General features: G+C 38.8%; 3 protein-coding genes across 3 annotated transcripts; all 3 read left to right on the forward strand.

The window, feature by feature from the left end:
• The first annotated feature begins 171 nt into the window (after window positions 1-171).
• On the forward strand, window positions 172-5439 carry LOC308074555 (coiled-coil-helix-coiled-coil-helix domain-containing protein 2-like). Its single transcript, XM_080414048.1, has 4 exons — window positions 172-310; window positions 3356-3587; window positions 4096-4243; window positions 5228-5439. Exons 1-4 carry the CDS (start codon window positions 264-266, stop codon window positions 5245-5247), a joined length of 447 nt encoding a protein of 148 aa, XP_080270174.1. The 5' UTR covers window positions 172-263; the 3' UTR covers window positions 5248-5439.
• Window positions 5440-6929: 1490 nt separating this feature from the next.
• On the forward strand, window positions 6930-12344 carry LOC308074568 (D-dopachrome decarboxylase-like). Its single transcript, XM_080414064.1, has 3 exons — window positions 6930-7117; window positions 8082-8257; window positions 11582-12344. The coding sequence occupies exons 1-3, from the start codon at window positions 7010-7012 to the stop codon at window positions 11652-11654; spliced, it is 357 nt and encodes a 118-aa protein (XP_080270190.1). The 5' UTR covers window positions 6930-7009; the 3' UTR covers window positions 11655-12344.
• A 3176-nt stretch (window positions 12345-15520) lies between these two features.
• Window positions 15521-21604, forward strand: LOC308074499 (glutathione S-transferase theta-3-like). The gene is made up of 5 exons (XM_080413963.1): window positions 15521-15728; window positions 17524-17611; window positions 17850-18000; window positions 18928-19104; window positions 19902-21604. Exons 1-5 carry the CDS (start codon window positions 15617-15619, stop codon window positions 20097-20099), a joined length of 726 nt encoding a protein of 241 aa, XP_080270089.1. The 5' UTR covers window positions 15521-15616; the 3' UTR covers window positions 20100-21604.
• The last annotated feature ends 1492 nt before the right edge of the window (window positions 21605-23096 follow it).

The following is a 23096-nucleotide window of genomic DNA, read 5'->3' on the forward strand; positions in this document are numbered from 1 at the left end:
GTACTTAAGTAGGCTGACTTGAGTAACTGTGCTTAGTTACTTAGTTTCCACCATAGATATCTATGGTTTCCACCACTGTTCACAGGACAGGTCGGTTGTGCTTGTTTCTCTCGCGATATCTGGCAAACCCGGCGTCGAAGCAACACAAGGTCATTAAACACGTGTGAGCGACACAGTGACAGTGAGAGTCTGGACGAGCTTGTTGTGTCACAAGGAACGTACTTTCTAGAAGCGTTGTTATTTATTCTACATAAACAGTAATCATGGCCAGAGGAGGCCGCAGCGTCAGCCGTTCGTCGGCTCCATCAAGGTAAATGTTGTCACGTTATTATGAGTCAACTTTGCTGCTGGTAAAGTCATATAGTGAGTGCGTAACTGTGTTGTAACCCGTTATGTCTCCGTACGTAGTGCGACGTTGCCGCTTGCCGACTGGTCCTCGTGACACGCCGTGCTTATATATCAGAAAATTCCACTGCCGTGCGAGGTCTCCGTGTTTAGTGAAAATAAACAAAACTGCTTTGCTGCTGACTGAAACAAAGGTTGTTTTGTGATCTTGAAAGTCTATTCTCCAGGATGGGAAGGCTCTCAGGACCCCATCTTCTCTGTATAATACACTTTTTGGGCAGAGCAAAAAATATGTCCGCCAGACGGAAATTATTGTATTTATTCTACTGCGCCCTCTACAGATCTGGTCAACATAAAGTACCATTGACCAGATCTGTAGAGGCCGCAGTGGAGTAAATAAAATAATTTCCGTCTGGCCCACATATTTTATTTTCTGCCCAAAAGTGTATTATATATAGAAGGTGGGGTGCTGAGAGGCTTCCCACCCTGGAGAATAGACTTTCAACAACACAAAACTGCCTTTATTTTGCGAAATAGTATTGTTTAGTTTGACTAAAGACTGATACCTAGCATGGCAGTGGAATTTTCGGTCTATGATCAGCCTGGCTGAGCGCTAGAGAGAACTCTACGCTCTGGACATTAAAGCCTAATTAAATTAACTAAAGTCTCCGTTGCCATGCGACGCGTTATTTTATGCATGGAGTATGAATGAAATGGGATGTAGCCTATACTGATTGATTGATTGATTGATTGATTGAATACTAATTAACAGTTTGCAAAAAAAGCACAGAAAGTACAGTTTAATACAACTACAATGCTAAAGAAAGCACTATGACTTGTTTCCATTGGGGTCCCGTGTATTCAATTCATAGGAAATGAATCTGGTGATCTATTGTAGACCGATGCTTACTATGTAGGCTATGTTAAGCTTCCAGACAGGTGGGTGTGCGTCATTAGTTTGGACCAACAGACATGTGTGTCTGTTAACAAGGTCACCAGGTGAAAGGTCAGCATGTCTCTCTCTAAAGTGTGTGCAAATATGAAAGTTAGAGCCCTGGGGGGGACCCCCTGTCAAGTGGATCCAGTCAGTGGTTACATTATGGCAACATTTGGCCTGGATATCATATGGTTAACTAACTTTAATGAATAAATTAATGTTTAATGTTTAGTGGTTAGTGGCAGTGTAGGATGATCCGGTATGATACAGGTAACTTCAAAAAGACACACATTAATTTGGTATAAAGCAAGGTTCATGTGGCTCTTTTTAGGTGTATATTTTACCCTGACTAGGACTACCTAAACTTTTAGTAAGCATCATCATGATCATCCTTTGAGTGCCCTAGAGTTCTTCTGAGACACACGCTGCTTCCACTGGTTTCTGACTTTCTGTTAATTAATGGTTCATTCACAGTCCGTTGTGCATCCCTTCTTAGAACATCTGGAAATATGACAGGTCTGCTTCGTCCTGGTGAGCAGGGATAAGTCTCTCAGAATAGCCAAGGAGATCTGGTCTTTTGCTCTGTAGCAATGTCCAGCAAAGCAGACTCTTCTTTGTGCCACAACAACTGAGATGAGACGGATGGCGCTGTAAATCAGAGCTTTCATGGGATGGTTCCCGCATGAAAGCTTCTGGACAGTGGACACGCATGAAAAGTCTTTCCATGAAGACAATCCTGTATCTCTTCATTCATCGTCCATGTTTTGGAACCATAGAGAAGGATTCCTTCACACAGGCTTTGAAAAAGTTGATGTTGGTTGCTATTTTGACATCTGACTGCCATATTATATCTCTGCTGTCCAGCAGGAACCAGCTAACTCCAAAATGTTCATTTTTCAGGAAATGACAAAAACAAAACAAAAAGTGGAGTTAGGAGGTTTTGTTCATCATTGATAAGAACAGCTAAATGGACCTCCAAGCTCACAATGAGGTTGGAGGTCAAAAGGGGGTGGAGCCTGGAGTCAGCAAAACCAGCGAACTCCACCCCCCTTTGGTGGACTTAGCTGGGTTAGCAGAAAGTTTGTGGATCCAATGGAGTTGGCTGGTTTTGACAGAAGCGCTTTTTAGTACTTTTCATTCGTTCAATATTTTTTTAATCAACACACAGACGTAAAGGGTGTTCAATAGCACTGATTTATGGAAAAAAATGCAAAAGCGGAAAAATTTAGCTGCCGGACAGCAACGATATGTAACTTATTATAAGCACTCCAGGCCTGTCCTTTGCTTGCCTTTCTGCTGCTGTCTGCATACTGTATTACGGTATATGTAAGGTATATGTAGGTTAAGTTTAAAAGGACATTTACTGTGTGCTGGTTGTTTTCTAAGTTTAATAAAAGCCAGTACAAAATATTCAGAGTAATCACTTATGATCCAAAATTGAGGCATTTATTTTTAAGATGGTTTCTTCCAGGGTTGTGTTGCCATCATTTGCAGCTCAACAAACAACATTCCTTCAAGGGATTTAATATCAAATGGCCTCAAACTCTCAAATACATAACAATATATAGGTGGATTGGAAGGGCCAAATCGAAGTTAGAGGGGACATGCCCAGAGCTCATATGACACGTTTTCATTCAAGAGGTGTTAATTTGCATCCAGGTTATATTAAGGGTGAGCTTGTAAATTCACTCTGAGGGTGTCTGAGCGCACTGTCATTCGAAAATGCAGTGTTCAGTGTGTTGCCAGCAACGTTATACTGTTGTATTATGTTTGTGACAATACAAAACCTTGAAAATCCTTTAAAATGGTACAAACATTATTTTCTATCACAGCAATTATAAATCTGTTTGGCCAACTAATTCTCATTTGTAAACACTCTTGATGAGAGTGAATTACGATTAAGAACGCACCCTAATTCATAGGGTTGATCAAAGTAATGTGTGCGCAATGTCAGAGAAGGGACATTTGAGTGCGACCTTTCTTTCTCCCCAGAGGCTATCCTCTCTGGTGAGTGTTGTAACTTGACATTCTGTAATGACTAAGGCCTTTTCTGTGTTTGTCTCGTGCTCACAGCCCAGCTCCATCCTATGCCCCAGCCCCTGCTCATCATCCACCCCCAGCTGCTCTGGCCCCAGCCGCCGCCCCGTCTCAGGGGCCCGGCCTCATGGCCCAGATGGCTGTCACCGCTGGTGGGGTGGCGATTGGCTCAGCCGTAGGCCATGTTGTGGGAAGTGCACTCACCGGAGCTTTTAGTGGAGGCAGCAGCAGTAGCAGCAGCCCGGAGCCAGCCAAGCCTGCATTCCAGGTGAGTGGGGTTAGGAGATGTTCACCACTTAAGCCCTATTTAAAAGATAGAAAGAATAGCCCATCTACAAGTATTTTTGTGAAATTGTGGCTTTTTAATATACTAATTGAGTAAACGATCACATTCACATGGTATCACATGAGTTTTCAAGTTGTAGGAGAAGGGAAGCGATGACCATATAATATGTAGGTTTATATAGGTTTGCATAATGACAGCGTGGTTGGATGTTTGTGTGTTGCAAGTGTTGATGACATTAGCAAAACTGAAAAGCAAAGAATGTAAACGGCTATAGTTAACCACTTACCATATTTTATACTTAGTTGTACAATGCTGTCGCACAGTGAAGAGCCAATTTAAGCTCACAGCACATCGCATCCCAACACGTTGTGAGCTTGTAGATCGCTCTTTTGAAATTGTTATTGTTATTGTTTTTGAGGTTATGTGTGTATTAGGGATAGTGAGCTGTGTACTGTATGAATGTAGGTAAATGTAGACCCTGTCATTCCAGGAGGCCCCTAGGCCCGCTCCTGCCCCAGCTCAGCCTGGCCCATGTCATTTCGAGGTTAGACAGTTCCTGGACTGTGCCACCAACCAACAGGACCTCAGTCTGTGTGAGGGCTTCAACGAGGCGCTCAAACAGTGCAAGTTCTCTCACGGTAAGTCTTAAGCGATTGACTGGATTCAAACACGTTTTCAGATAAATATGCATTCAACTATAATGATTCTCACCTTCACATCCCACATTTGGTAATTATGTCATTCTGTATGTTGGATGTTTTGTATTTAAAGCACAACAACACTTTGGGTTGGATTGTGTGAACCTTGCCATTATTTAACACCAAATGTTTGCAAGGTCTTCAATACTAGTCCATGGATTAAATGTATTAATGTATCTATATTTGACAAGGATAATGCCCAATAAATACAGTATATTGCACTAGAGATAGCTAAGAGAATATTTACATCTGACTGTAGTCCCTGGGTGTGCATCGTCAGCAGCACATACATTCTGAACATAGATGCAAAACCAATGGAAAAGAATGGAATGGAACTGAAAATATTATGATCCAATTCTCTCCCTGTTGACATACATTGCATGGTGAAACGGGTCACAAAGTCACACTCTTAGCACACAAACAAAGCAGATTCTGACTATGTATAAAATTGCTTTAAAAAATGCCATTGTTTGCTATTCGTTGCTATTTGTTTCTTACTTGCCCAGTAACAAACACAGGGATTGGGTCTCGGAAGCATACCTTCCAGAAGTTCTTCCTAATTAAAATAGGAAAATCAGCAGGAAGTTGGCATTTGTATGTAGAAAAAAATGCTAATCCATGTTCTGTAATTTGTTTGTGTGCTAAAAGAGTGACATTGAAACCTGTTTCACCTTACAATGTAAATCGAAGGGGATAATTTTGCATCATCAGTTTATAATCTACGGACCAACTATTGAAAATATTTATATCACCAATATTTAGAGTTACATCATGACAAGGTAACTACATAACATAACCCAAACCCCTATCACTGTATCTTTGATTAGATTACCGTAAGCTTAAACATATTTTTCTTGGTTTAGAAATACAGTACATCTATCATTTCTAATTGTTTGTTCTTTTTTTTTGTGCTTATCTGCCTAGGTGTGTCGTCATTGGTGTAAAGGACACATTTCAATATCATACACAAATAAACCTTATAGTCAAATGAAACAGTTCTTAATTCCACTACAGTCAGTACACATTCAGTTTGATCTTTGTTTGTAAGTTGATGTTTTTGATTGATGTGAAAAGATTGCTGCTTGGAATGTACAGTATGTCATAACATTGAATAAATAGTTGGTATCCACCTTCAGCTGCTACCTGTCTGTGTTGTCTCTTTTCTGTTTCAGTGATGAGTTTGTTATGTGAACATTTGTCATCTTAACCACTTTCAACCCGTGTCCTTATTTTGGGCATTATAGGTGAGAATTGTACCCAAAACAAAACAGTTAAAAAAGAAAAGAAAATACCCCAAAAATGGAAAAAATACCCATCTACAAGCTCACAATCGCAATGCGTTATGTGCTTGTAGAACGGCTATTTTCACAAAGTCACAAATAATGAATGTGTTTACAGAGTAAACATTTTGAATGACCTGGCATAATAAAAAGAGAGCTTGATCATGTTTTCTTTTTTTTAACAATGGTAATATAACACATCTTGTCCTGAGATATGAGCCATTATGTAATTTTGACCTTGACCTTAATTGTTGTGACTGAATGGGTACTAGGGAGGCTTGTCTGGGAATCAGAAGGCCTCCGGTTGGCTGTATTAATAGTGCACACTGCTCGTAATTGTTAAGATGGGTTAAATGCAGAGGACGTGATGTTTTTGACCCAAACGTGAATCATCTGATTTGTGCAGGGTTTCACGAAAATCTGCTCGTTCATTCTACAGATATTTTTGATCATTTAATACCGACAGGAGCAAATACAATACCTTGCAACATTTAAATGTCTTACACATTGGGTTTTTAAAGGTGTGTTTAGAATTTTTCTTTTTATGATGCTTATTAGATATTATTTTATGTTGCACTGCAGGTGACTGAGGGGAACATTAGTATTTCATATTCTTTATGTATGTAAGTACATAGTGAAATAAAGCGATTCTGATGCTGGCAGGGGAATAATATTTCTAATTATTTTATTTGAGTCTCATCTTGTATTTTACCATTTTCTGCCATGCATTTTATTTTGCAATGTGGAGGGCAGAATCTATGGATGAACAGTAAATGTTATCTGTTAGAGTACAGAGATCATACAACCTTCACATCCTGTGCTGAGTGAGAATAAAGACATACAGAGACATAATCTCCTCTCGGGTCTGTACAGTAAGCAAATGAGAACATGATAAGGATATGTAACAATAAGCATTCTTCAGAAATTAGAACATAAGGATGATAATGATGTAACAATAAGCATTCTTCCACAGCCTTTGTGTCTCTATGTTGTCTCTATGAAACAGGCTCTTTCCCTGTCATGTGCCACTGAAAGACAGATTGTTGGAGGGGGGTGTGGTGGTTTTGATTAATTGATTAATTGGATTTTCTGGCCTGTTTTGGTGTATTGGCCTGTTTTGGTGAGATACCTATATAATAGGCTACCTGGTGGTGTGCTTTCTGAAATAAAATGTTAGAACATGTTGCAATGTGCATCGATTCCACGGAGTAAACCAATCTTCCCACGTGGGGGCAGTATACGTATTTGTTTCATAGTCTGTCGCTAATGAAGAAGACTTTCTTCCATGAACAAGTGACTGATTTGACCACCAGGGGCGCTAGTTGTCCCTTTCTCTATCCCATTCCCCAAGCAGCGGATCCGTTGGCTTCCATTCTCTCTCGTCTCACTCCACGTACAACTCGTACAGTAATAATAATAAGCCACAATGCCTTTTATTGACTTGGAAACTAATTTGCCTGCGAGCAAGTTCTCTGAGGACTTCCTGAAGAAGCTGTGTGCGACCACTGCTGCTGTCCTGGGCAAACCAGAGGACGTGAGTTATAGTTGTTGTGTGAACAACACGAGTGAATGAAACGATCTGTACCCTGCTGTGCTGAGCTTGCATAATACTCAATGTCATGTGCGTATCCGAAAATTGCAGATCTACAAGCTCACGTCGCGTTGCATCGCGACGCGCTGCGAGATTGTAGATCGGCTATTTTCGGCGTGCGACACTGTCGTGTGGCAAAGTATAAATTATGTTACAGGGCTACAGGCTGCTAATATGCATACATTATTATTATCTGACGATGTAGAACTAAAGTTGGCCTACTCTGATTTATTTTTTATGTTTAGGCTATAGGCCTACTACTAGAATACCATAATGTATGTAGTACTCTGTTTATTACAAGTAAAAGTTGCATATTTACAAATGTAAGCAATGCATGAATTGCATTCATGCATTGAACTCCTTCTCTCATTGAGCTCACAGCCTCACACACCCACTCTTTATTAGTTACAACTGGCAGTAGGCCTACTAAACTCATTAGTCATTACACTAGCCTAATCATTATGCAGTTGGCCCATTTCACAATAACTAATTACATAGATTGTATTTCACTTTAATGTATTGTTTTGTAAACCTGAAAAGTAATCAGCAAGCAAAGCAAAGAAATAATTGCCTCAGAGATATAGTGGAGTAGAAGTATACAGTTTTAAGACATGGATCAACGTGCAGTTTTTGATTACAAAGCCTAAAAGGCCCCAAAAATAATATTTGTATTCATATGTTCCAATGTTCAAAGCCAAAAACACAATTAAATCGGTAATCACAGGTATTTATATGTCAATCGTCAACTTAAATTTTGTAATCGTGACAGTCCTATTTGAGTGAAGGCACTTACTTAACTTTCCATCACTGGCGTTTATATCCATGCATAACCTGGTCTCAATGAGAGGGTCTCTCTCATAGGACACATGACAACTGAATTAACGAGTGACTTTTTTTGTTGTTGCAGAGGATGAACTTAGTGGTGAAAGCAGGGCTGCCAATGCTGATCGGTGGCTCTTGCTCTCCGTGTGTGATGCTGTCTGTGTCCGCCATAGCCGTCACTGACACAGCTGAGAAGAATAAAGCGCACAGCGCCAAGATCTTCCAGTTCCTCACAGGAGAACTTGGTCTAACTGAAGACAGGTTAGTAGTTTGTACGGTGGTCCTGCCACCAGATTATTGTCTGAAACAATGGTTTAGGAATTCAGAATATGCAATGATTTAGGCCATGGATCTTCAACAAAGTTACTACAGGGGGGGACCGCCAAACCTTTGTGTGATAGGAATGTTTTTTTGTTTAAAAATTTACCACTTGAACCCTAACATCCCCTTTCTGGGGCTGAAAATAGCCGATCTACAAGTCCACAACGCGTGGAGGTTGGTGTAGAGGGAAAACAAGAGCAGACCAAGTACAAGTCCAAGTCAAGTTGAATAAGTATTGAGGGTTTAAGGGATCAAAGAATCCAACATAATAGAAAATATCACGTGTAAACAAATAAATAAGCCAGACTTTAATTTACAACACAACACTGATGACAGTTCTGTCAAACAAGTCTAAAAAGTTCAATCTGTTACACAATTGTATACAATATGTAGTGGAGGTCCCTGCTTCATCTCTCTCTCAGCTAAGGGGTCCTTGGCCTGAAAAACTTTGAAGACCCCTGATTTAGGCATCAGTTAACCTCACATATGGTCTTCTTGGCATGACATGGCAGTTTCCAGTTGTGTTACGCAACGAGCTGATTTGTATGGAGCAGTTACACACGTGGAACCGGGTGAAGTTATGAAACCACAATACATATGATAAAACCAGATGCTCTAATTATGTGCTCTTGATTCTGTAGACAAAAAATACATACTTCCTTGACGTAAAAAAAAACGTTAAATAGACAAGGTGCGTGTACAGATAGAACCAAATGGACCCATAAAGGTCAATTTGGTTCCATTTGTACACTCCTCTGAGTTGGCTGTACCATACAAGATGTCAAGATTGCCAAGATATGGTACAGACAAAAATATGTATTTATTTAAAAAGTCATAAGGATAAATAAATAAAGTCATATCTCAATATCGGTTTTAAGTTGGGCCTGTTTTGCTAATTCACTCTTAACTGCGTTAGGGATTGTTGAGCCTTTTAGCTACAGTGCATGCAGTACAGAGAGCTCAGGGTATGAAAAGAGGAAAACAGCATAATTAAGTCAAGTCAAATCTTAGTATAGCCCCCCAATATCGCAAGTAATGTCCAAAAGGGCTGCACTGCACAACCAAACAATAGTAATGACTGCATGAGGCTGCTGATGAGAGCTCTGAGAAGCTCCAGTGCAAGCCAGATGTGTGTGTTACTGTCGGGGTACCCACCTGCTCTGCTGTGCTACGTAACCTTATGTACAGATTTATGTGTAGGACATCTCATCGCTGTCATAACGGACCCTACACGCCGTTCTGTCAGGTTCTCCTCTAGACTGTGGAACCATTGGCGCACATGTTTGTATGTCAGAAACTGAATGTGGGCTATTTGCATTTTATTTTTTATTTTCCTTTCTGTTATTTTATTGTGTTGTGTTGTTAAATTGAGATATGGATCTCCCTGGGTCTGAAATAAAGATCGAATTGAAATAGTAAAAGCAACAATAAATAAAACCAAGGAGTGCAAATGTCATACATACATATAGATAACAACAATTTGTAATTACAACAATGAGTGCAAAGTACATACAGTGCATGCATACAATCAGTGGTCTGCACCTCGTAGATGGCCCATATGTACAGTAATATAATCTACCCAATGTAGAGGAGGACTTTCACTATATATTGCAGCAGTTCTCTGGTAGTTCAACATTCTAATTAGCATAGTAATGTTTATAGCTATTTTAATGTACTTGTTATTTTTGTCATTTTGAGTTCTACATACATAGGTACTCATTGGTTCTAAAATAAATTGATTTAAGTAATTGAAGTATATATATCTTTTTTGTTATCTTTTATATCCAACCACTGTCAAGGCCATATAAAGTGCAGTGTGTATTGTGTAACTGTAAATAATACGTTAGTCCATTGTTATGGCTTAGTCTGCAAGTTCAAGAATGTTTGAACAAAAACGTGAAAGTTCAAGCATGTTTCTTTTTCTTTTGCCACCAAAAGTTTTAAACCTTTTCCAACAAAATGTGTTTTTTCAGAGTTCAGATATTTTCATCATGTGACTTAATGTGTAATTTATAAATACATCAAAATAAAATAGTGTTATTATGTTAATAAGTTATTATAAGTTATTATATTGCAGATGTTCACATGACCGTCACTTTGGATTCTCAAGTGCTTAAACATCAGATCTTTTCACCCAGACTGAGAACATGTGTAACTAATTAACCAGAGATATTTGATGTCATAAACTGAAGGGACTTTATACTCTGGAAGGGTGACTGTATGACCTTGATTGACTGAATTAACCAAATGGCTGGAAAAAAAAGACAGGCCAGAATCCGGATCTTATTTTAATGAATAAAATGATAATTTTAACACAATATAACTGTCACATCTGCAGTGGTTGGAAGTCTTCTTACTCTTCCATCGAAGGTCATAAGCGTAATAAAGCGGAGACTGGCTCTTGGATGACCAGTAGTGAAGTACTGAAGGGTTCATCCTTCAGGGTTCATCAAAAAAACTAATACATGAATATCGAAACAACACGTATAACTGAAACATAAGAACAAAAAATAACTGAAACAGACAAGTGACTGTTCTTATATGCGTGCCTTCTATCTTCCATTTGCACATTAGACTTGACACTGCTGCTAAAGATAGAAAGATACAGGATATTTTATGCCTATGCTTGTGCACTTTTTGAGCTAAAGTATAATAAGATCTGCAAATTGTACTTGCACAGAGTGGCGTACCCACTGTAGAGGCAGGGCAGGCGGTCGCCTGCCCAACTAAGATCTCGCCTCCCCTAAAAAAACAAATAACCCGAAAAGATGTCATTGCGTGCTTAATGTCCTCAAAGTCACGCATCCAACAGGCTTTGAACTGAGCAGATAATGGCCAAAACATCTTGAAAACGGCCACTTTCGCCGGTTTTCGATCGCCGATTTTCGATTGAGTTGAAATTTCTTTTTTGGGGGTAATAGAGGGGGGGGGGGGGATCTCACCTGCCCTAAATGTAAATCCTGGGGACGCCAATGCTTGCACATTTTCAACACTGCTGCTAAAAGACAAGATATTGTAACTGCACATTTGTTATACTGCTGCTAAAACATAACATATTGTACCGGTCTCTAAGAGAAGACCCCAACTTATTTGTATCCTTATTTAAAAAAAACATTATGCTTACGTTTTTATTACTATTACCTTGTTTGTTGTATTATTTTAGCACAGTTCTGAGGAAGTGGTCCCACAAACATTTCACTGCTTGTGCTTATACAAGTAAGTGACAATTAAAACCCTTCTTGATTCTATTGTTGTGACCCTCAGGATTGTCATCCGGTTCTACGCGCTGGAAGCCCACCAGGTCGGGAAGAAAGGAACCGTCATGAGCTTCTTGTGAAGGATCCTTCTGACTACCAACGCTGTACACTTTAACCTTGAAGTCCATTCCATGAAGACAAGACACTTTCTGAACTGAAAATCAGTAGTGAATTTAAATATTCAAACGTTATAAAATGTAGTTGTATGTGAGCACCTACACAGTGAAATCCTCATTGTTATACAAATGGAACCAAATTGGTTCCATTTGTATACTCTCTGAGTTAAATTAACATTGAGGATTTTACCGTGTACTCTATCTGAACCACATGAACACCATGTTGACTGAATTTGAAAGGACTTGTCATGGTGATTAAAAATATGTTCCAATCTTTTTAATTAGTTGTCTAATGAAATATTTATACTCAATACAGTAAAATCTGGAGTATCAATGCAGCTCTATCTGTGTTTCCTGCCTACTGCAGTGTTGCTATGATATATTAATTTCCCATGTGATCCGTAAAGTCCTATAGATATATCTATCGATCTACAGTACACCAGGTACAATTGTAATGTACACTGACTAAAGTTAGCACTCCGGATTTTACTACCGTATGTATATTAATTCACATGTTCTACTCATTCCACATGCAATCTAATATTGCAACGCATCACTGATGATTTAAGTGTATACTTAAATGTGATACTGTTAATATTGCCATGTGGCCTAGATGGATTTGGGGTCAACTGTATCAGTTAGTGATTAAATGCTCCTGGATATTTTACGTACGATGACTGCATTCTTTCTAAATGAAAATCATTGATTATCTGTTTTACAATCAGTACCAGGGTTCTACATTAATTAAGGTATTTTTGTAGTCGTAGCTTAATTCCGTGGTTTTCAAATTGTGGTCCTTCAGGGCATCCACAGCCAAATGAGTAGCTTAATGTCACTATAATTCTATTCAATTGAAATGATGTAGTACGCATGAACAATTATGACATAATAGAATTTAATCTAAAGCAAAATATATCAAGCAACATTTCATATTACCATCCCTAATGGGACAGAATCATTTGAAGTGTGGTCCACGGCCTAAAAACGTTTAAAAAACACCTGCCTGGTCTAGTCCATGTTTCTGAAGTGGACATCTAGGTCTACTTGTGGGCAGTACTGCTTGTCAACCAGTAGGTGTCCTACTACATCAGGGTCTACATCTCTCAATAGAGGAGTATGAGGTTCCAACCAATGTGATTGATTGATGTAGTTTATTTAGTAAGACATGAGAATAGTACATGACAGTACATAACAGTACATGGAAGTACAAATTCACAATACAAGGTCTACTAAACTGGAACTCTCATTAAGCACTAAGCTTGTTTAAGATGAGAACCCCATGCACACAAATCATGATGAAATATAAGAGGCAGATAGATATACACACTACTATACAGAATGTCATACAATCAGCTTTCAGGTTACTGGTATGAAGAGAGAAAAAAAATATATATATATATACAAAAGAGGAAAATGAAGGAGGGGGGGGTAGGTTAAGACTTAGACAGGGGCCATTTTCGAATTGCTGCCTCCTGAAGGTGTATCTTTAGGGCAGTTTTGAAAGTGAGTAGGGTTTTACACTCCTTTACTCCTTTTGGTAGGGCATTCCACATTTTTGATGAATAGCATGAGAACGAGTTCATTCCCTTAGTTGAGCCAAATCTGGGTTGAACATGATTTGTGGAGCTGCCTCTGGTGTTATGATCATGGACTGCATTAACATTTTGGAAGTATTTTGACAAATACAGGGGGATCCCAGTGTTGTGGACGTGGTGTATCTTGAAGACCAGGCCCATAGCAAGTTGCTGTACTCTGTCCTCAACCCTAAGCCATCCAATCCTAGCAAAATGAGCAGGGGTTAGATGGGTTTTGTGATTGAGGCCAAGAAGTAGCCTTACAAGTTTGTTTTGGGATGTTTGGAGCCTTGTTTTTAAGGCCTTGGAGGTGTTGTGATACCATGAAGTGCATGCATAATCATAATGACCTTGAATGAGGGCCCCTGCAAGAATTTTCTGAGTATTCTTACTGACTAGACGATCAATCCTCCACAAAAAGCGTGTTGTTTGGTTGACATTTTTGATCACTTTTTCTGCGTTTTTGTTACCAGAGAGGTTTGCCTCCAAGATGGAGCCCAGGTAGGTAATGAAAGCTGAATGTATCTGTAGTTATCGTGCAACATAGCTTACTCTGCCGTACAGATTGATAAAAATGTGTATGCAGTCATTAAGTTGTGGATTGCAGCTTTAATAAATGTATGTAGCCTACTAGATGGTATATAAAGGCCTATTCTAGAAGGAAGCGAGAACCAATAGCCTAGGTATCTAGGCCTATATTCAGAGTTAATTATTTCAACTTTATTTATAGTAAGTTAAATTACTATAAATTAAATTATATTTTGATATAATAACATTGTTTCATGTATTTATTTTATTTATGTAGTCATCATCTAACTCAGTGTTTCTCAAACTTTTTTGGCTCAGCACCCCTGTAGGCTAAATAACTTTTTTCCATCTGTGACACCCACCTTAAGTTGCATTTGTCTCATGTTACAGTACGTAAATGTGTTATTCTTTACCCCCAAGATACAGTAGGCCTATGCCAGAGGACCTGGGAGAGCTGTTTCCAAGATTGAAAATAACGTAAGCTACTTGAGTTGACATTTAACCACTCAAAACCCCCAGCATCCGTATTCTAGGGGGATCATAAATTCGCAAAAAAAAAACAACGATCTAGATCTGCTATTTTTGGCAAAGAGATTTTGTGTAGATCGAAAAAGGATGCACCAATAATAAGGCTACAGTGCAGCAGGTCCGTTTTACTGAGTAGGCCAGTTAAACTATTTCAAATCAGTATTCTGTGGCACCCCTGGACTTGCGTCAGGGCACCAACAAAAATTCAACAAAAAATGCTATTCAACAAAAATGTGGAATGCCCTACCAAAAGGAGTAAAGGAGTGTAAAACCCTCCTCACTTTCAAAACTGCCCTAAAGATACACCTTCAGGAGGCTGCAATTCGAAAATGGCCTCTGTCTAAGTCTTAACCTACCCCATGGCCACGGATGTTAAAATGATGTACGGGCCCTCAGAACTACCCGTATCTTCCGTATTGTTCAATAAAAAGCATTTTAATCTGATCGGTGGCCATTTTCTCCGTAGTTTCTCCTTTCACCTTTCAACTACGCGACCCTATCGGTTGGGAGGTGTATTGCACTCTGATACATTATAACTCTATGAGAAAATGGCCACCAATCAGATTAAAAATATTTTTATTGAACAATACTGAAGATACGGGTACTTCTGAGGGCCCTTACATAATTGTAACATCCATGGCAATGGGGTAAGCACTTTATATCTGGAATCTGAACGTTGATAGATTGGTAGATTGTACGGGCCGTAAATGGAGAAAGTGCAAACACTATTTTGAAGTTCATCCATCGTGACAGACGACTGTCGTGTGAGTTTTGGCTTTTAGAGGCGTGTCGTGCATAGACTCTAGAGTAGTTAATGTCGTGGGGGAGATGGCTCTGATTCTGTTCAGTGTTGCCATGTCCGCTTATTATAAGTGACTTTGGGATTATTTTTCTTTTAAGTTGCTTGTAAATATTAGTGGTTGCAGGGCCAGGGTTGCGTTTTAGCGTTTTGTTTGGCTTGTTTCTAAAGTGTAATGTGTAGTTGCTTTATTTGGGCTCGTTTCCTAATGTTGTTTCAACTTGTTTAAACGAGTGGTTCTCAAACATGTCCATGGGCGGACCCCCATCTGAAAATATTTTGTGCCGTTGTGAGGTTTTTATTGTTTTCAAATAGCCGTTGTATAGTCGCTTCTTTTGGGCTTGTTTTCATAGACCTGGTTGCTTGTTTCTCTCGCAAAATCTGGCAACACTGATAATGACCCCAATGCTGCAACAACTCAAACAAACAGTGATCGGTTGGATCTAGAACTCTAACATTCCTTCACATCCTCCACAACATCATCACCAGTTATCATCATGTCTGTGCAGCTGTATGTGGACATGTTCTCTCAGCCCTGCAGATCTGTGTACATCTTCTGCAAGAAGAACAACATTCCCTTTGAGTTGAAAGAAGTCGCGCTGTTTGAGGGTACGTGTTAAGTTCACTGTCAGCTGCTCCGTTGTTGTCGTCAGACTTTGTCAGTGGTGGAAAAAGTACTCAAATTGTTTACTTAAGTATAAGTATCAGGTCAGGGTACGTTACAAGTAAATGTCCGGAATTCAAAATAAATGTACTTGAGTAAAAGTATAAAAGTATTGGTATCGATATGTACTTAAAGTACCAAAAGTAGATGGTACTCATTATGCAGAATGTCCCTTTTCACAACTTTTCATGTATAATTAAAATGTATTAAAAAATATGTTGGAAATAGCAGATCTACAAGCTCACAATACATCATAATGTTTTAGTTTTTACAGAACAACACAATTTAGACATAACATATAACCCTTTTATGAATGAAACACAAATATCACTAAAACAAATGAAACTACAATCTGGGGAGCCTAGGCCTAATTTATCTGACTGTACAATATTCAGTTAATAGTTGTTTGGATATGAGCAATGCCAGACAGTGGCCGAATTGCCTTATTTATGACCCAATTAGTTGCATCGTAAATTAGAGGACCACTTCATCCATTTTCAACCTAACTTCATATAATTTGTCCTCACAAATGCTCATTATAATTAAGATGGCACCATTTCTGTCTCCTCGTGAAAATAGCAGATCTACAAGCTCACAACGCGTTGCTTCGAGCTGCGTCGCAAGCTTGTGGATATGCTATTTTTACTACTTCTTAAACTTACTAAAATACTAAAAGTATCTATGGAAATTATTTTATTTATTTATTTTATTTATTAAATACTTTTTTCTTTAAACTTTTTAAAATATTTTGAAATCAGAAATCTGCCTACCAGTGACATCATCTGTAGGCAGGTTTGGTCATTTCAAACAAGATTTTAAGAACAATGTCTTCTATTATATCATGCTAACTTTCCAGGAAGAGAAAGCCTGCAGTTTCTATTGATGATGTCACTGGAAGGCAGGTTTCTGAACTGTTCAGTCCTCCTCTGAGACACAGACCAAAGAAATAGACAGAAATGGTGTCATCTTATAGTGAGAATTAGTGAACACCAATTATATGAAGACGGGTTGAGAATGGATGAAGTGGTCCTTTAAGAAAAAGGGGAATGTCCACACATGATATACTGCTCTCCCGTCTTTATTTATTTAAGCAAAAATAATGAACAACGTTTCGCCCGTGTGTAGGGCTTCATGATCAGGTTGCAGGCATATGGTTTTGGAACCCTTAAGTAGGTCAGAGTCAGTGGGTGTCATCATCACTCAATCAACAATAGGTTAAAAAAACGTTTTTTTCTTTTTTTTTCTTTAACCAATTGTTCAGAAGTATGGTCCCTTAATTGATGTATTTTTGGTAGGGGAACCTCACATGGAGAACTGTAGCCTACCTATTGGTCTATTAACTGATTGAGTGGTGACACTCACTGACTCTGACCTACATAAAGGGTTCCAAAGCCATATGCAGCTTGTAACCTGATGAAGCCCTTCACGGCCAAAACGTTGTTCATTATTATTGGTTAAATAAATAAAGACGGGGGAGCAGTATATCACGTGGGGACATTTGTTTTAGTTTGAGTGATTGAGGGGTCATGGATATGATGAGGCACATAGAAAAAGTAAACAGTTGAGTAGTATCCTGACTTTTAGCCTACATTTTCAACTTGTCACTTGTGTGTTGATAATTAGGCTAATGTGGGCTCCTAGAATAGTGCAGTTGTCATGTTACATTGATAATCCCATTTGGTTCTTCTGTTTGTCAATCCCGACACTGGTGAGAAAATCATGTTCCTTGGCTTTTTTTAGGTGAACACTTTGGTGATGAATTTGGGAAGATAAGTCTGATAAGAAAAGTCCCTGCAATTAAAGATGGAGACTTCTGTTTGGCTGAAAGGTGAGTAGGCTACTGTATACAATAAAATGTTAGAATTACACTTAATTGACATTTCTCAATGGAAGAGTAGGGAAACCACCTCCAATCACTATGTGCTAGTTATATTGTACTAACATACTGTACCCTGCAGATTGATCAAAATAGAATTGTATTATATTAAAACTAATTCTGGATTGCCGCTTTAATACAACTCGACACTTTCTCTTACATGGCTTTTTTGTATTATTTACCACTGCAGCATTGCAATACTGCAGTACCTGGCTGAGAAGCACAAGACCCCTGACTTCTGGTACCCAGCTGACCTGCAGAAGAGGGCCCGTGTCAATGAGTACATGTCCTGGCAGCACATGGCCATACGATGGCATGGCTCCAAGATGTTCTGGCTCAGGGTGGGTTCACACATCGCTTTGTTGCACATACCTACACAACTAAACTAAGCAAGTTCAATCCGGGAACGCATCTGTCATTTTAAGATTTCTTTGGCTATTCAAAAATAGCAGATCTACAAGCTCATAGCCCGGCACCGAGTGCCGCACTATGTAGAAGTAGATCTGCGATTTTTGAAAAATCTTGACAATCTGTGCAAATCTTTGAATATATATATATACATATATATTTTTTTAAAGCAAACATTTGTAACTCAAATCTTTGCTTCTGGGGGTTAACACTTGTTATTTCACTGCGTACATTCCAGATAGTCAGATGATGATGTATAATGTATCCAACAGAAACATGGTTTGAATTGTTAGGTAAGTGATGTTACAAAGTAACCAACAGAAAGTATTGCAAGGGTCAAAGCTATATATACCCGCACAACGGGTGTGACAAAGCATTCCTGTGTCCTAAGTTTGTGTACTAGGTCCAATTCTCTTTCAAGTCCTCATGATAAAATTTAATTTGTATAACCTTATTTGGGAGAGTGTGGTATTTACAGTTCACAGATTTGTAAAGGTAAACTTCACAGATTTTCAACCTAAATCCCATTGTTCTGATGTGGAGATCATAGTATGGCTTTACCATTACTTAACGTAGAAATATAAGTCACTTTGTTGCTATAGCCACAAACTTCTTCTTTATATTGCATTTCCAGGTGTTATGTTCAGATGGTTTTCAAGGAAAGAAAGCACCTGACTCATGCCAAAATAAATAATAATAATAAATAAAGAAAATACTTTTATTTTACAGTTATGTAGTTTCTGTGATTCACGTTAGGAGTTTCACTGCTGAAAAGTCATTATAAATGTTTGTGGAGGTGTCAGGGGAAGATATTTTGTTAATGCTGGGAGTTGCTAAAAGGGTGTGTTTTTGTTTCACAGGTTTTGGTTCCAAAGATTCTGGGCATGGAGGTCCCCCAGGACAAGCTGGACGCGGCCTTGGAGGATCTGAATGGCTCTCTCAAACTGCTTGAAGAGAAGTTCATACAGGACAAGCCCTTTATCGCAGGAGAACAGATCTCATTAGCGGATCTGGTGGCCATCGTGGAGGTCATGCAGGTGAGCAGGAGGAATACTATAAATTATAGCAGTGGATCGGAAGCACCATTTATATGGGTCGCATGTAAATATTCCTTTGTTTCCTACATTTTGTTTTTAATTATTGTTATTTCAAAAGATTCCCCCCCCCCCCCTAAAAATGGAAAATCCATAAAAAGAAGTTGTGAAAATTGCCGATCTTCAAGCTCACAACTTGTCGTGACAACAGAGTCTTATGTCCCAGTGGAAGAGTAGAGAGACCACCTTCAACCACTAGAAATGTGCTAGTTAATATTGTATTACCATACTCTATCATACAGATTGGATAAAATATGCATTTATAAACATTAGTTCCGGATTTGCGGCCTTAACTTCAATTTAGGCCGTACAACCATTCATTTAGTAGACAGTTAAATCTGTAGTGTCAATTTAACTCTCGATTGTTCAAATGGAAAAGAAACAAAATTAACCTGCTAGGGTCCGTTTGGTTCTGATTGTTCACTCTCTCTGTTTGTTCACTCTCTGAGTTCAAATAACACTGAGGATTTTACTGTAGAGAGGGGGTAAGTAGGGGGGAAGGCAAGGAAATTGTATTTGTATAGCACATTACAACAAGGCAATTCAATGTGCTTTACACAGAACATCAAGCAAAGGAATACACAGAGCATCAATAAAGAATGACCCAGAGACTTATTTGCAGTGACTAACAATTTTCAGAGGGTACACAGTGAAATCCAGATTGTTGCTTTAATTCGGCACCTTTCAGAGTGAATTGAACACTGTATTTAGCGCTGTACTCGTGCGTGTCTTCGTGACAGCCTGTGGCGGCCGGTTTGGACGTGTTCGAGGGGAGACCGCGGCTCAGCGCCTGGCGGGACAGGGTCCAGGAGACCATCGGAAAGGGGCTGTTCGATGAAGCTCATAAAAAGATCCTCGCTGCCAAGGAGATGGTGGCGACCATGGACGACAGCAAGCTACAGGCCTTCAAGCCCAAGGTCATGAGATTGTTTATGTGATGACCAACGGTCACTGCTTGAGGTTGATAATACAGCACAGATGATCAAAAGTTATATCTTTCATACTTATTGTTGAAATAATTGTATTATAGTATACTTTATCCAGCTACAGTCTGGTCAACTTGTAATCCTATTATCTTAACCCTTTAAGACCTGGAACGCACCTTTTTTGATTTGAGCTAAAAAGTCTTATTTTACACTTTGGCTATTCCAAAATAGCAGATATACAAGCTCATAGCGCGGCACCGAGTGCCGCGCTGCAAGCTTGTAGATCTGCTATTTTTGAAAAATTGTGAAAATGTGTGCAAATCTTTGAATATATATATATTATTTTAAAGCGAAATTTTTTAACTCAAATCTTTGCTTCTGGGTGTCCCTGGAACTATATATTTTGAGGTGGGGGGTCGGCGGCCAAATACATATCATTTTGGGGGTCCTTGACATGAAAAAGTTTGAGCACCTCTGAAATAAGAAACATTTTTCAGAATACTGTTTGGAATTAGAAGACATTTGTAGAATCGGCTTCAGGACAGGTCTTAATGGGTTAAAAATGATGCACTGTAACCTAATGGCCTTAACATGTGAAAACACACTTTTTTAATGTGCCGCTTTATGCCTTCGGACACAATAAGGCGTTGTTGCATAATGTTCTGGAGGAATGTGAAATGTGAGAGCACTCGATCCCCTAGGCAGCAGGATTGGCTGAATGATATCTCTGCAGGCCACAGTCTCTGTGTCCACACAACCTCCAGAGGCCATTTCCAGCTCCTTTACTTACACTCATTGTAAGAAGTGAAATCAACGCCAGACCTTTCCCTCATTTCATGCAGTCAAACGGTCAGCTGTTCCCACGGTGTGAACAATCGTGCAAAGCAGATGTTTGCACATCTGTAATTCTGTCATTTCAATTGTTGTATTGATAACAATTAAGATCATTGTAGAATTATGAATGAAGTTGCAGAGATGACCACAGTTATTTGGACTTACAACTTGTGCAGATTGCACAAATGTGCACATTGCATAGCATTTTGCACCATACTGTACACTATTGTACTTTATATGTCCTGAGACAACTTGATGTGATTTGGCACTATTGAATTGAATTACACTCAGGATAATTGGAAGTTCATTTTCTTACATCTAGCCTACTCTAACGTTTAAACAGTTAAAAATCAGGTGTCCCTATTTTGAGCGTGTCATTTCAACAAACCCACAAATGTTCACAAATTGCAGAACTACAAGCTCACAACGCACGCCCCATGAAACTGCCCATGGTAATGTGGGACAACAGGTGTGTCTGTGTGTGTTCCACTAGTCCCACAAACCACATTCATGAACCATCTGGCTCTGCGTAAGATCAACATTTGCTCATGACAACCTCACAACGTAAAAGCCATAACACAGTTATTTGTACTTCATTCATTTTGGTACACATTTCTCTTAAAAATGTCATGTTTATCATGCTGCCATTTGTCCTTATACTTGTCTGTTAATAAATCATAACCATATTATTCTGTTGTTTGTTTCAGTGATGTTAGGCCTAAGTCACTTGAAGGTTTGTATCCACGCTCACGTTGACATTATGAGGAGTATCCCTGAGACATAATGTGCTCCATAAGGTTCACTAAATGTTTCCACTTTTAAGCGAGTGAAAGTGATATTTTGTTGGTAAGTGTTAAATGGCTTCTGATAGTAATCTTTGTAAAAGAGTGTTTGTTAAGTAACGGGGGTCTCCCTGTCTCTCCATCTCCTAGAGACAGAAAATGTGTTTTCAGGTTAGGATATCAATTTTATCCAATCGGGAGAGAAAAATGTTACAGGATAAACAAGTGAAGTTGGAATTGATGGGGGGAGGGAGAAAGTACTGGAACAGTATAACATTTGAGGATTTGTGCTGCAAAACCTGGATGCAACAGAAGGATTTGTACAGTAAGTCTAGTAGTATCACATGCTCTCTGCATCCTTCATCCTAGTGCAACAGCACTGCCATCTAGTGATGGAATTGTTAAACTTCATAGCACCTACTGGTCATCTTTCTTCCCAAACAACATTTAGGCACTATACCATTTAATAAATGGATATAGAAAATACATGTAGAATAAAAAAAAGGGAAGCCTGAAAACTTAATATCTTCCTCAAATAATATATCAACATTTTTCAATGTATGTCAGGATGTGATGTGACCGGAGTTCAGTTGAAAGAGTCTAATAAGGTGTAAAAACACCTGAGAAAAATGAACTAATCAGAACACAGTGGATAAGAGGAAAATAAGCATAATATTTGCATAATGCTATTTTCAATCAATATGAGAAAGATACAGAAAATGGAAACAAATATAGAAAATACACTTTTGAAATGTATATAGAAAATACATTAGAAAAATTACTTGCAAAGATCAGACACCAAAAGAAAACCTCTACAGATCAATATTGATATTGAACCAAATCCTTCACAATTAGTAGATAAATATAATTTATACAACTATTAAAAACATGATCGAGGCTCAATAATGTGTAAAAGAAAAGCTTTAAGGATTAACAAAACCAAGAAAAAATAACTGAGTACTGACAGTATAGGAAATTAAATTTAAATATAAGAGATATTGGAATTGTGAGCTGGGCACTGTGTAAAGCCTGGTTTATGCTTTGTTGCATGACAGTGAGGCACACCAACATTTCAGTGTGATGACGAACACACTGCCTTCCAACAGCTGCAGCTACAGCACTCACTGGGGCCTGTGTCCTGGCGGACCCCTATACCCCCAACCAGGAAAAGGGGGTCTCACCGGAAACAGCACAGCAAATGGACTGGGCCATTTACCATTTACTCAGCGGTTTTCTAACGTTTTCTGTCCGAGACACACCAAAGTGACACCTGTATTCCGTTCCATGCAAAATAGCCTCTATAACATGTGTTATTGATTGATTATTTTATTAGACAAAAATGTAAAACAGCACAGTTACATTTAAAATACTTTAATAAAAGTCCTTGCGGTTT

Source organism: Gymnoscopelus braueri, assembly GCF_963280865.1.
Source record: "Gymnoscopelus braueri genome assembly, chromosome: 2".
NCBI lineage: Eukaryota > Metazoa > Chordata > Actinopteri > Myctophiformes > Myctophidae > Gymnoscopelus > Gymnoscopelus braueri.